This window comes from Camelus bactrianus, chromosome 17 (genome assembly GCF_048773025.1).
Source record: "Camelus bactrianus isolate YW-2024 breed Bactrian camel chromosome 17, ASM4877302v1, whole genome shotgun sequence".
Classification (NCBI taxonomy): domain Eukaryota; kingdom Metazoa; phylum Chordata; class Mammalia; order Artiodactyla; family Camelidae; genus Camelus; species Camelus bactrianus.
Window position 1 is genome coordinate 3,845,541 of NC_133555.1, and position 13,605 is coordinate 3,859,145.

The 13,605-nt window shown below is 58.6% G+C and overlaps 1 protein-coding gene across 3 annotated transcripts in view; it reads left to right on the forward strand.

Annotated features, from left to right (window-relative positions):
• PLXND1 (plexin D1) overlaps positions 1-13,605 on the forward strand; it is a 48,987-nt gene that overhangs the window by 7,503 nt on the left and 27,879 nt on the right. For all 3 annotated transcript variants that reach the window (XM_074344290.1, XM_074344288.1, XM_074344287.1), the window contains exons 2-5: positions 9,050-9,226; positions 11,780-11,911; positions 12,214-12,314; positions 12,407-12,536. In XM_074344290.1, the coding sequence (XP_074200391.1) occupies positions 9,050-9,226; positions 11,780-11,911; positions 12,214-12,314; positions 12,407-12,536 (540 nt within the window). The remainder of the gene's footprint in view (positions 1-9,049; positions 9,227-11,779; positions 11,912-12,213; positions 12,315-12,406; positions 12,537-13,605) is intronic.

The window sequence follows — 13,605 nt, forward strand, 5'->3', positions numbered from 1 at the left end:
CTGGGGGGCATGATGGGTCCCTTCCCCTTTCTGGACCTCAGTTTCCCAGTCTGAGTTGGGCTGTGGGGTGGCAAGAAAGCCCTCACTCTGTCTCCAGAACAGCTTCCATCAGCATTGTTATTTTACTGTTGTTTTTTCCTGGGAGCTTACTCTGTGTTGGGCACTTTGCAAAAACACTTTACATATAGTGTGTATCTTTTAGGCACCCCCAAAATGGAATGGGGTGACTGCTATCCCTAGTCTACAGAAAGGGGAAACAGAGGCCCAGAGAGGATAAGTGACTTGCCTGAGGTCACACAGGGGTCAAAGGTGGAGCAGGTGTCTGGCTGCAGGGCCTGTGCTCATCGCCTTTGCTCCTCGGTTCCTCTGAGAACACTGACCGAAGGGGTGTGAGCCACAGGGGCCCTCGAGGTCACAGTGGGAAGGGGTGAATGGGACCATTTTAAAGGTAAAGAAACTGAGACTCATGGATCTTCCCCTGCTATGGCTGTTGTGGGGAGTAGTGATATCCTGCCAGTGAGGCCTGCAGAGCTGCCGAGCCCCGTGCCCAGCATGTCCCAGGCTGGGGCCGGCCCCCCTGGTACTGGGCTCCTGTGCCCCAGGTCTGCAGCCATCTCCATCTTTGCCCACCAGAGCCCAGACCTCCTGGGACACATCTCCTGCCAGTCTGTGCTGCTGGTGGAGGGTTCTCTGGAGTGTGGCAGGGAGGGGGCTCAGCTGTGTTACATGGCAGCCCCTCGAAACCGATGAATCAGACCCCACCCCTTCCTCCAGGAGCCCCCAGACCATCAACAAGGAGATAGCAACAGAAAGTACACCGTAGCCGGAACTGCTCACTGACCAGCCTCATCTGAGGGAGTCAGGGAAGGCTTACTGGAGGAGGGGGACGTTGGAGCAGGACTTTGACAGATGGGGCTGGGGAAGGCATTCCAGGCAGAAGACACAGTAGGAGCAAAGGCCCAGAGATATGGTAGAACATGGTTTGGGTAGCAGGCAGAGATGAAGCTGAGAGTATGTGAGGTCTAGGGTGCAGGCCAAGGATTTGGACGCTGTCCTGTGGGCTGTGGGGAGCCGGCAAGGCCTTGAGGGAAGAGTGAGACATAGTGATCTGGTTTTACAAGGGACCTTGTGGCTGCTGGCCCCACAGTAGTCCTGCCAGGTGCTGGCTGGAGCAGGAGGCTCTCTCCCAGAGCCCCCACTGTGGTTGGACCAGGTGACTCCCCAGGGCCTCTGCAGCTCTGCCGGCGGTGTGGGGATTGCCATGGAAACCAGCTGGTCCCCATGTGGGGACAGGCCCAGAAAGTCTCCTGGCACCAGCCACGTGGATTTGGATCCTGGCTACCCCCAGAGCTCGGCCGTTTTCTTCTTTCCAAAGCCCGTGTTGGGCCAGGGCCGAACCCAGCAGGCCTCCCAGAAGGGCCCCTGCACCGCCCACTCCCGCTGATACTCGATGCCACTGAGATCTGCCGAGATCTGCCCGGCCAGCAAGGCTCGCCCCGCCCAGCCCACCATCCTTTCCTCTGAAACACGATAAATCACGCGCTGCGGGGAGGAAGCTCGCAGCTCCATTACGAGGCCCAGCGGGGCCCCAGTGGGGCGTTAATCATGGAGTGCTCTCTGCTCTGATCGGTAAATAATGGGGGGGCTGTGGGCAGAGGCCTTGAGGTAGAGGCGGGCGGGGAAAGGAGCTGAACAGGGATCGCTGGTCACCTCTGCCCACTGTGCCCCTCTCAGAGCTCGTCTGCCATCTGTATTTGGGGTGATTGAGCCCACTAGAAGTGGCCAGAGCCTTGATAGGCCTCAGTTTCCCCAACCTGCAACCCAGGGCCTTTCCAGCCCCCGGCAGCTATTGGCAGTGCCCGACAGAGCAGTGGGTGGAGGGACTGTGGGTTAGGACGAGGATTCTCGAGCCAGCCTGCCTAGGACTGAGGCTCATGTCTGACTGTTCTGGCTGTGTGACCCAGGGCAAGTCACGTCACCTCTCTGTGCCTCAGTTTCCTTGGCTGTAAAGTAGCAGTAACTTACGAGGGTACGGTGAGAGTTAAATGAGGTTGTACAGGCAGAGGGCTCTGCACAAAGTAAACCGTGGCTACTTATTGTGTATTGTTGATTCTTCTGTGTTGTTACTATAAAGCTGTCCCTTCCCGACTTGGGGATGATCTCTGAACTGGCACATGAGCAGCTAGAGAGAGGGCCCCCTGTCGCCTCTATGTCCAGCACAGGGGGACCCTGCCCAGAGATGTTTGCTGAGGGCCCATGGGCTGTGGCCACAAGCTGTTGTAAGAGGACTCTGGCACTGAGGCCAGCACTCCCAGGGGGCCGCGAGAAGAGTGTGAGTTCCAGTCCCCAGGGCCCCTCAGCCCAGAGGAGGAAGGCCGAATTTCCCCAGGAGAGGCAGCTGTGCTCTCAGCTGCTCCTGCCTGCGTCCCTTCAGGGGAAGAAGCTGGGACTGAAATGTTCCAGGGTGAGGAGGGGCTGGCGCTGTGGCTCTGCCACCGCCCCCCCCCCCCCCCCCGCTGGCGGGAGGGAGCGGCTGTTCCCCGGCCAGGGAAGAGTCCCGCTGCCCATCCCACACTGCGCTCCTCTGGGACCCAGGGGGAGGGCTGGAAGCGGGGCCAGGCCGGGCCGGAATGAGAAGCAGCTCCGAGAAGGGGGAGCTGGGTGTCTGGGGGCCGCGTCCAGCTAACAAAACAACGGCTGCTTGAGTCAGCGGCCGCAGCAGCCGTTCCCATGCCGGCCTTGAGCAGAGCACGCCCCGGCCCGAGCGCCTAGCTCCCAGCTCCCCGTCCCCCTGTCAGGGCAGTGCTGCGGATCCAGCCTCAGATGCTGGACCTCGGGGAGTGGTGGAGTGGCTGGTCCTGGGGGCCCTCCCATCCTCGGGTGTCCCCGAGCCTCTGCCCGACAGCCTGCGGAGCTAATTGGGAACATTTGTTGAACATCTGCAGTGCTTGGTACTGAGGGCTGCTGTAAGCTGAATCTCTATGATGTGTGCAGGGATTGTCCCCATTTTATAGGTAAGAAGACTGAGGCTCAGTGAAGATTGGGCAACCCACAGTGAGTTAAGAGCTATGAGACTTGGCATGTCAGGAGCCTCAGTTTCTCTGTCTGTTAAATGGGAACACAATGAGGGTATGTGCTCGGTGCTTGAGCCCAGCAGGTCTTCTGTGCAGCCAGGGCTCGGACCTCAGCCTGGGGGCTGTCCCTCCCCACTGTGTTCGGCTGGGCAGCAGGACCAGGAGTGCTAATTGTGGGTGGGTGGATGCATCATGCTCAGAGTGACCCGGCTGGCAGGTTCACACGGCCCTTCCAGGTGGTGCCCAGCTGGGCCAGGTGACCTCTGTTACCGGGGGCTGGGCGATCTACTTCCTCCAGGGAGGGGCCGGGGAAACCAAGGCAGGTCTCTGAAGCTTTGTAAGGGTCTGCCCAAGCTGTTGTGTCCATTGCTTGATTGGTTGGTTGGCTTTTCCTGCCCGATTTAGGCAGCCTGGGGTCAGGGAGGGAATTACTGTGCTGTGTGTCCTGAGGAAGCCTCTGCCTCTCTCTCTGCCTTCATTTCCCCAAAGCACTGCTTTCCCCTCCAGCTCAGAGCCAGGCCTCCTGACTTGTTCTCTGGCCTGGTTGGCCATTGTCTCCCTCCTTTGCCCCGCTGCCGCCCCTCCAGGAAGTGAGCGTCTTGATCGCTTGGGAGGCACTGGTATTTCCTTTCTTGGCGGCCGGCGGCTTCCTCCTTGGTGTGGGGGCTGTTGCCAGAGGCCCCCCAGAGCCAAGTCTGTCCTGTCCCCTCCCAGGGCCGGCACACAGTAGGCCGTTTCCATGCCTCAGTGGAGGGGTCAGCCCGGTGGAGCCACAGCCCTGTAGCTGCTGTCTCAGGGGTGGAGTGGGATGGAGGAGTTTGGGTTTGGAGTCACAGGTGTGGTTTCAAATCCAGACCTGACCTGTGCCCTTGGGGACCTGGAGAACACTTCCCTCTTCAACCTCAGAGCTTCGGACCAAGGTTGGGGGGAGGGTTACTCACCTGGGAAGCGACAAGCTGGCAGCATTTAGTGCCCTGTTGTCTAGGCCTGGCTTTTGAGGCCTCCCGAAGACTGTCAGACTCTGTTACTCCCCTGCCAGGTGCTGCTGGCTCCCTCTCCTCCAGTCCCATCTGGGGCCTTCTCCTGGCCCCTCCATGCCTGTCCACGCTGAGGGATAGGAGCTGGCCGGGACAGGGATGGAGAGAAGCCACAGAGGGCAGGCCAGATCGAGCAGGGCCTTGAGGGTCCAGGCGCAGTTAGGCTTTATGTTGAGGGCACTAGGGATCCGTTGAAGGCTCTTGAGCTGTGGGTGGCTTATAACCTGCTTTGCATTTTTCTTTTTTTTTTTTTATAAACGTTTTAATTTGAAATAATGTTAGATTTACAGGGAAGTATAAAAGCTAGTACATCCTCCACCCTCCGTTTTCCCCATTGCTAAGAGCATACATTTGTCAAAACTAAGAAACCAACGTTGGTCCTTTACTCTCAACAAAACTCCAGCCTTTGCTCCACGAATGTCCTTTTTCCTTTTCCAGGATCCCACGTTGCATGCAGTGCTTTGCTGCCGTGCCAGGTGACTGGGAGGGGCTCAGCTCAGCCCCCGCCCCCTCCCCATGCGGGGAGCGGCACACCCCAAAGTCTGCTTAACACCCAAAAGTGATCACGCCCTTTCAGCTTCTCGGTAGTGAAATCTCTCTTTCCTGGGTTCAGGGTTCGGTAACAGTCAAACACTTGAGGCAGGAAGGTGCCGTCACTTCCCAAGCACAGGGCCCCAGCAGCCGGTGCTGTCTGTATCTGGGACAGAACCACTGGGGCTGTAGCCTGCTGCTGACGCCTCACCCTCCTTGGAATGCCACCTGCGGTGGGACTGAGGTTTGGTGGGGTCTGTGGGCAGGAGGCGGGAGGCCTGAGGAGCCAGGCTCTTGAAGCTCCTGCTCCATCTGGCTTCCTGGGGAGAGAAAGTCGACACAATTATAGTTGGTAGTGAAATCAATATGTCAGAGTTTTAATGGGAGAGTGGGCAGAGCTGAGCTTTGGCCCCAGGAGGCAGCCAGCTGGAGAGGGAGAGGTTATCCTGCTCCTAGAAGAGAGCTGAGACCAGCAGCTGCTCCTTGCTCATCCCATTTTAGAGAGGAATAAACTGAGGTTCTTGGAGGAGCCAAAAGTAGCAGCCAGGTGCTGCCTGGCCCTGGACACTTGCCTAACCTATGTTGCCACACACACAGTAGACATACAATTGACCCATACTTCTTCGGTTCTCCAGCACCCAGCATGGCAGTGTTACTCTCAATATTTCTGCTTGGAAAGGAAGCAGCTGAATACAGTCATTCACACTTTAGTCAAAATTAGTTTCATTTCTTTAGTAAACACTCCCACAAGCACAGTCTCCACCCTGGAGAAGCTCACGCACATGCCACTATGATAAAGGAAAGTGGTGATCAGCACGGTGCTATCACAGAGGAGGGGAGGGCTGGGTTTAGTTTTTTTTTTTTCGGAGTCACATCTTGAAGGCTGGCTAAAGACTTGCTGCCTGGGCATGCCTGGCAAAGGGCACAGCATGGGTCAAGACAGTGGGGACTGGAGAACCAGGAGAAGTGTGAGTGGCTTGGAGGTGTGGGAAGAGAACTGGCTGCTGAAGGAACAACATTATGAAGGTTCAGGCACCCTGGTAGGGAAGTGTGGCCACATTTGAGAAACTGTGTAGACTGGTGTGGTCAGAGCAGAGGGTGGGGCAGGAGGCAGATCTTGGAGGCCTCGGATGCCAGGACTGACCCCGAGGACAGCCAAGAGCCAGCGAAGAGTTTCACAGCAGGGAGGGGCTCACCAGCCTCATGCTTGGGCAGGTGGTCCTTGTGGATCAGCGGAGGTTGCTACGAGAGGCCAGCCCTCCCCCTGCTCTCTGGGGAATGTGTGTTGAAAGACCAAGGCTGAGTGAGGCTTGAAGGCAGGCCGGTGCTCATGGGGGAATTTCAGGCAGTGTCACACGGTCAGGGCGGTATTTGGGCCTTGGAGCTGATTGCCCCTGGAGACCGAGTTCAGCTGAGGCCACACTAGGACGGCTGCCGGATCCCCCGAGCCCACTGTCCCCTGTCCTGCGTCCCCCCACAGGGGAGGCCTTTCCCGCCCTCCCCGTGGGCATGTGTCCGGCCTCTGTTTCGTTGAGTCAGTTGCAGCCTTGTGATTTCCCCTGGTGGTTGGGAGTCAGCTTCCCCTCAGAGCACAGATCGTGCAGAGCAGCCAATGGGTTACTTCTCCTTTAAAAATTTTTTTTAACTTTTATTTTTAGGATAAGGAAAAAAAAAAGTTGGAGGAAAGGCTTTTTAGAGAATTCCTTCGGTGCAGAATTAATGGCTGTGCGCGTCAGGGCGGGCAGACCAGAGCCGAGTCCCAGTCCGCTCCGGCCCACAAATCACCCTGATCTGGGCGCCAGGTCTGGCTGTTCCCAGCACCCCCGACTCTGGCTGCCTAGGAACTCCCATCACAGAGCCCAGGACAGAAAACCCCAAAGGTGTCAACGTGGGGCCTGCCAGGTTTCCCCCTCCTGCCTTCCCCCAACTCCCAGAGCTTAAGGAGGAAGCTCCTGTTCCCTGGGCGAGGGTTTACAATTGTAATTTTAAAATAGCATATTAGTTAATGACGCAAGTCATCCATATTCAGTGGAGAAAAGTTATACAGCCCCTGGGAAAAGCGTCCTCATGGCAGGACTCGGGCCCAGGCGCCCACTTTCCTGGCTGCTCGCTGGGGGAGCCACCTCACCTCTTCCCTGCAGCTGCAGGACTGCTGGGGGTGGGCCCAAGCCTGGGGGAGCAGCTGGGGAGAGGGGTCAGCACCCACTGTCCAGGGCCGTCCCCCAACTCGGGCACAGCGATAAACACAGAGGATGAAGTCAGGCAGGGTAGGCCTGAAGCTGAAAGACAGTCTGGGCACTGGAGCTCCAGGCAGAGAAAACAGCATGAGCAAAGGCCCTGGGGCAGGACCCAGCTTGGAACGTTTGAGGAACAGAAGTGAGGCCAAGGCCGGTGTGGCTGGAGTGGAGGAGTGAGGGCAAGGAGGATGTCGGATGGCCTCCGAAGGTGCCAGGGACCTATAGGAAGGTTTAGGATTCAGGGTTTGTTCTCAGTATGGTGTCAACCATCAGAGGGTTTTAAGCAGGGGGGACCTATCTTTAAAGGGTCACTTGGTGGCTACGTTAAGGGGAAAATATTGAGGGCAAGAGCCGGCCCAGAGAAGAGGGGCCCAGGAGAGCCTCCTAGGTGAGAGGATGGTGCCTTAAGGTGGTTCGAGGCAGTCAAGTTAGAGAGCTTTTGAGGCAGCATGATTTGTCCTAAATTCCACTTCATGATTTTAGTGACATTCATGTCTGGAACAGCGAAGCATCAGTGAACACTTCTGCAGCATGTACCGTGGGCCACGCTCTATGCAGGCACTTTACGATGAGCTGTCTTACCCGAGTGCCTGTGAGGGATGTGCTCTGCATGCACCCACTTTACAGATGAGTAAACCGAGGCTCCCAGGAATGAAGTGACTGGCTTAGGTCGCCCCTGGCCACCCTGAAGAAGGCCACCTAGTTATCAGTTGTGGCCCAGGGCACTGCCCAGCCCCACCCCGTCTCTGGGCTCAGGCTCCGCTGTGTTTATTTTCCCAGAGATGAAGGAGCCAGTTTTGATGGTTCGCTTTTGAAAACTCCCTGAGATTTTGTGCAGAATCCATGCAGGCACGTTGTCAGTGAGTTTGGTTTGCAAAAAGTACGGATAAGGGAAAATAACCTCTCTCTAAGTGGTACCTTAAAGCCAGTTCTGACGCTACATTCTGGTGACCTTCTACTCGGAACCTCCAATGCCCATATCCTGGCGTCTGTGGGGTGGGAGTGGGGGCTGAGGCGTGGGCTTCAGTCTGCTGCCCGCTCAGTCCTGGTGGCACAGCATTTGCCGCTGGTGACCTTGAGCAGCCCATGTTTCCTCTGAGCCTCAGTTTCCCCGTCTGTGACATGGGACCTTATAGAGCTGCCAGACTCAGGGAGTCAGTGCACAGGCCTGGTACAGGGTCAGTTCCCTGAAGATGTGGCCTGTGACTGTGTTTGCTGTCGTGACTGTTACTGTAATGTGTATGCGCCAGTTTTACCAGAATGGCCCCATGACATACCGTGACTTCTCTCAGCCAGACATCTTTCTTCATAATCACTACAGATTTGTGGGGTCGCCAGCAGGTGGGGCGGCTCTCCTGGATGACATGCTCAGTCCTAGGGGACACTGAAGTTGTGTCCCTGCTATCCACTCTTCTAAACCACCCCGTGTCTTGTCATCCTTGTGGATTTGCAGTTATCTTCTCAAAGGCACTTCCTGGAGGCCTATGTTGTATTTGCGCAAACTGCAGAAGGAAAATTTGAAAAGACCAGCGAAACTCAGGGAAAGATGGGAAAGGTGGTCTCAAGTCCAGGGGGCTGCCATTGTCCCGCTCCCGCGAGGTGAGGCTGATGTGGCTGGCGGGGCTGTGCATTTGGACACATTTGGCCTCAGTTTGCCCACCTGTAATGTGGGCAGATTAGGGGGATGTGTGTTGGGGAAGGAGAGAGGGGCTTCAGCTTGGGGAGGCCTCGGCCTGGATCTAATGAGCCGCTGGGAATTGGCAGGGGAGGTGCTGGGTTCAGATCAGGGGCCTGGGAGGAGGAAGCCCGTGGTTGCTGTGGAGACACAGCAGAGACAGGAAGGTCACCTCTTGGGTGTCAGCAGGTAGGGTGAGGCACAGAGGTTGGCCTCACCGGCCCTTCTTGCCTCCCTCACACGACTTCCCTTGTCCGGTTCCTACAAATCAGAAAAGTCATCCCCTGGGATGGCTCCATGACTAAGGCCGAGGGCAAGGGTTGATCTGGGGTCAGAGACAGGGTCCTGCTTGTGTTTGGGCCTGAGCCCAGAGCTGGGCATTAAAAGCAGGAGCATGGCTTTAAAGCTCTGGGGCCTGAGACCCCAGCCGGCCGTGTGGATGGGGAGCCAGGGAAGGTTCTGGAGCCGAGGTCTGACGTGCTGTCTCTCTCGCAGCTGCAGCCGGAGCAGCTGGACTGCGGGGCTGCCCACCTGCAACACCCGCTGTCCATCGTGCAGCCCCTGAAGGCCACGCCCGTGTTCCGAGCCCCGGGCCTGTCGTCCGTGGCCGTGGCCAGCGTGGGCAGCTACACGGTGGTCTTCCTGGGCACAGTCAGCGGGCGGCTGCTGAAGGTAGGCCTGGGGCTGGGGGCGCCTGGCGGGGCCGGGGGGCTGGGGAGGGCCCGGGCCGGGCCGGGCTGGACACGAGCCTCAGCGGGGCCGGTGCTAGCCTCCATCCTTTCCTGCTGGCCTAGCGTTCATGGTTTGTAAGGCTTTTTCCACACCTGTTTCTTACACTCTTGCTCACAACAGCAAGTGTCCGGTGGAGCAGAGCGACCCGGGCTGAGAGAGGGCCCTCCTGTCAGGTCTCCGGGACCTGGGTTTTGCAGCAGGGCAGATCTTAGTTCAGGTTAATGGGCTCTGCTACTTGCTGGCTATTTGACCTTGGGCACCGAACTTTCTCTCTCCCAGTTTTGGTTTCCCCATCTGTTAGGGGCTGCAGGTGTGGCCTCTGGAAACCGTTGTTGGGCTTTGATGGATGGGGGAAGAGGGGAGGCCACAGCCTAGAGCGTGGGGGCCGCCCGCCCATGTCCTCCTCCACCCTGCCGGCCACCTCTGCAGATCCCCCCACCTCCAGCCAAGGTGACTGGTTTCTGGAGGGGGTGGTGCCCTCCCTGAGATGCTGAGAGCTGGGAAGGGGTGAGAGGAACCTGGTTTCCCCACTAAGGGGCCCTGAAGTGAGGGCATGGACCTGCCCCCGCCTACCTCCCGCTCCGGCCTGTCAGAACATCCGTGGCCTGGCAGGGCTCCCACATGCACCAGGGCCTGGCCTAATCGATTCAGAGCCAATAATCCAAGTCCCTCAGCTGCCCGAGCAGGTGCTGCAGGCTGGAGGTGTGCAGTGGGAGTCAGAGTCCCAGCCCGCCTGGCCCCTAGACCCTGGTTGGCCCACTGACATCTCTGGGGAGACGCCAGGCGTGGGAGCAGAAAGGGGGTTCCTCAGCCTTCAAAGCTTCCATTGAGGGTCCGCAGGCAGTGGGGCTTGTGTTTTGGGGTCAGATACTTGGATGCGGATCCTGGCTCCTCCCCTCCCAGCTGTGTGACCTGGGGCAGTTTCTTCCCTATCCGAGCCTCCGTTTCCTCATCTGCCCAGGCACCCCCTGCCCGTGAAGCTGCAGTTATTGGGCACCACTGTCTACGCAGCCTTAACAGGCACGTCACAGGCATCATCTTGTTTAATTCTCACATCCCTTTGAGGGAGGCAGAGCCACGCGTCCCCTTTCACAGATGAGGACACTGAGGCTCTGAGAGGAGGATGACTGCCCCAAAGTCACACAGTGAGAGCTGGGGTTGAGTTCAGGTCCGGTTGGCCCAGAGGCCCACCCCACCCCTCAACCTGGACCCCTTCACCCACCTCCCTGTGCTGCGCCAGGTCGTCTCCCACCTGCTCTCAGATCGTAGCACCCAGCCCAGCCCTTGATGTGCTCAGTCAACTTCTGAAGGACTGGAAATGAACTGAGTGTCTGCTGGATGCCGGGGGTCAGGGTGGGGCCGAGCTGCCTGGGGCAGACTCCGCCAAGAGGCCACTGGGGACGAGGGGGTTCTCAGGCGTGTGTGGAAGCTTTTCTGTTGGAGAAATGGGGAGGATGGATCTTGGCCCAAGGGGGAAAGGGAGATATTCCAGGGGGGCACTGCATGGGAAAAGGCCTGGGGGCTGGAATGCTGAGTTGGGTGTAGTGGTGGAGATTAGGCTGGCAGAGTAGGTTGGGGTGGATTGTCAGTGCCTTGAATGCCAGAACAAGCTGATCCTGTCAGCAGGAAGCACCCCTAAGGGGTCGGAGCCCACAGAGGAGGGCTGGGCGGCGGGGGGGCCCAGGGAGGCAGCCAGACCACTGGTCCCAGCTCAGGGCTTAGTGGGGCCTTGACCAGGCAGCGCGTCCGGAGTGTGAGGCCGGTGGGAGAAGAGCAGTTTGATGGGACTCTGATGGGTGATGTCGGTTCTCAGGGTAGACAGGCCAAGGGGCCCTCAGGCAGAGAAGCTTCCAGGCCCCTCTCGTCCTGCTACTTCTCCTGCCTGCTCGTTGGACCCCACACCCCAGCCCCAGCCTTGGGCTTTGGGGGTCAGAGTCCTCAGCTTGCCTCATGACCCTGGGGCAGCTTCATTTTAGGACTCTTGCCAAGTCCTTTGGCTTCTCTGGGCCTTAGTTTCCTCATCCATAAAATGGGCATGAGAGAGGAGGAATGAGATGGGGGCCCAGGGCCTCTCCTGGGCCCAGCTCTGTTAGTGCCTGGCCTCCGTCTTCTCCTGTAGGGCACCCCTCAGTCGTGGGGAGCAGGTACCATCCCCTGTCCCATTAGCTCAGAGAGGGGAAGGGACTGGGACAACTGGTACATTTGTACAGCTTGGAAACATCAAAGCCAGAATTCACACCCAAGTCCCTGCTTGTCAACACAGTGCCCGACAGCCTCTCAGACGTGTTCACGGGGAGGGCGGTCCTGGTAGGGGACAGCAGAGGCACAAGTGTAGAGGCCAGACCCATTGCCCTTACCCTTCTGAGTTCCCACCAGTTCTGGAAGGGCCCGGTAGAGGAGAGGGAGGCTGAGGCCCTATGCCCGGGTCAGGCCGGTGTTTGGCCTCCCCCTGCCGTGGGCCCCATCCCCTGATGGCCATCCTCTTCCCCCCAGATCAACCTGAATGAGAGCATGCAGGTGGTGAGCAGGAGGGTGGTGACGGTGGCCTATGGGGAGCCCGTGCACCATGTCATGCAGTTTGACCCCGCAGACCCTGGATACCTGTATCTGATGACGTCCTTCCAGGTAAGGCCCGATCCTGGACCTGATGAGGCCCCGGGCCGAGCTGAGCCCTCTTGCTGGTCTTGCCTTTGCACCTGCTGCTCCTCCTGCCAGGAGCGCCTCCTCCCCTACCCCTGGCCTGCTCCCCTGTCACCTCCTGATGCAGACATCACCTCTGCAGGGAAGCCTTGTTTCCCTGTGTTTCCCCCTCCCCCCATTATAGCCTCGAGCCTCAGTTTCCCCAGCCTCCCATGGCCCTCACCATGCTGACTCCCCAGGCGGAGGCTGGCAGCCCCACTGAGCTGGGCCCTCGCCTCTGCCTCCAGATGGCCAGGGTGAAAGTCGCTGCGTGCGCCGTGCACACCACCTGCGGGGACTGCGTGGGTGCAGCCGACGCCTACTGCGGCTGGTGCGCCCTGGAGACCCGGTGAGGCCCTGGGGCAGGGCAGGGGCTGGGCCCGGGAGGCCATGGGGGTGGGGGAGCCCCCCCGGGTTCTGACCTGCGCCCTGCCGCCCCAGGTGCACCCTGCAGCAGGACTGCGCCAACTCCAGCCAGCCACATTTCTGGACCAGTGCCAGCGAGGGCCCCGGCCGCTGTCCCACCATGACCGTCCTGCCAGCCGAGATCGACGTGCGCCAGGAGTACCCAGTGAGTGTCGGGGACGTGGGTAGAGAGCTGCCCGTCAGCTGGTACCCAAACCCCGAGGAGTGGAGACTCCTGCCCATGACGCCCGGGGGACCTGGAGGCAAATGATGAAAACAGTGAGGATGACTGGAGGCTCTTGGTTAACATCCCTGAAGGTTTTACAGATGAGGAGACTGAGGCTCAGAGCAGTTAAATGACTTGCTCAAGGTCAAGGCTAGGGAGTGACAAAGCTGGGATTTGAATTCAAGTGAGTGGGCTTCAGAGTGCCAGGAGGGAAGGGGCAGGCTGTGGGAGGGGAGTCCCCCCACCTCACGTCCTGCCTTTCCGGCCCTCGCACAAGGGAGGGGCCACCAAGTGCCAGGTTGCTGCTTCTCGTGCTGAGAAACAGATGGATCTGCAGCGTTGGAGCAAGTAGCTCCCCCCTTGCCCACATCCAGGAGCGCCTAGAGCTGCCCAAACCCCTGCTTCCCTCTAGCCTTCCAGGGGGAGGGTTCCAGTCCCCGGCAGGGGCAGGGGCTGGCGGACAGACAGGCTCAGGTCCCCCCCCCAGCCCTGCCCTCAGTGACGTCTCTGAGGCTGGTGTCCTCATCTGTCACTTGGTAGGAGATGATGGTTCTGATGGCTCAGACAGGGCCTGGGCTCCTCTGTGCCCCACTCCCCATTTACATGTCTCTGAGTCCTGTACTTGCCTTGTCTGGTCAGGCAAACCGGCCAGAGGTTTATCCATCTGTTCATTCATTTATCATTCATCAAATATATTGTTGAGCACCTACTATGTACCATGCACAGTTCTAGACGTGGAGACATAGCAGTAAACAAGACAAACCCCGGCCCTTGAGGCGCTGACACACTTATCCAGGAGAGAACAGCAAGATAAAATGTCCAGATGGTGATAAATACTGTGGAGAAAACGCAGAGCAGAGAGAGGGGTAGAGAGGGGTAGGGGGAGGCGCTGACATTTTAGAACAGGTTGGGGTCAGGGGCTCACTGCAAAGGTGACATCCGAGCAGAGATAAGAAGTAGGTGAGCCAAGATGAGGATCTGGGCAGAGGGAACTGCCAGTGCAAAGGCC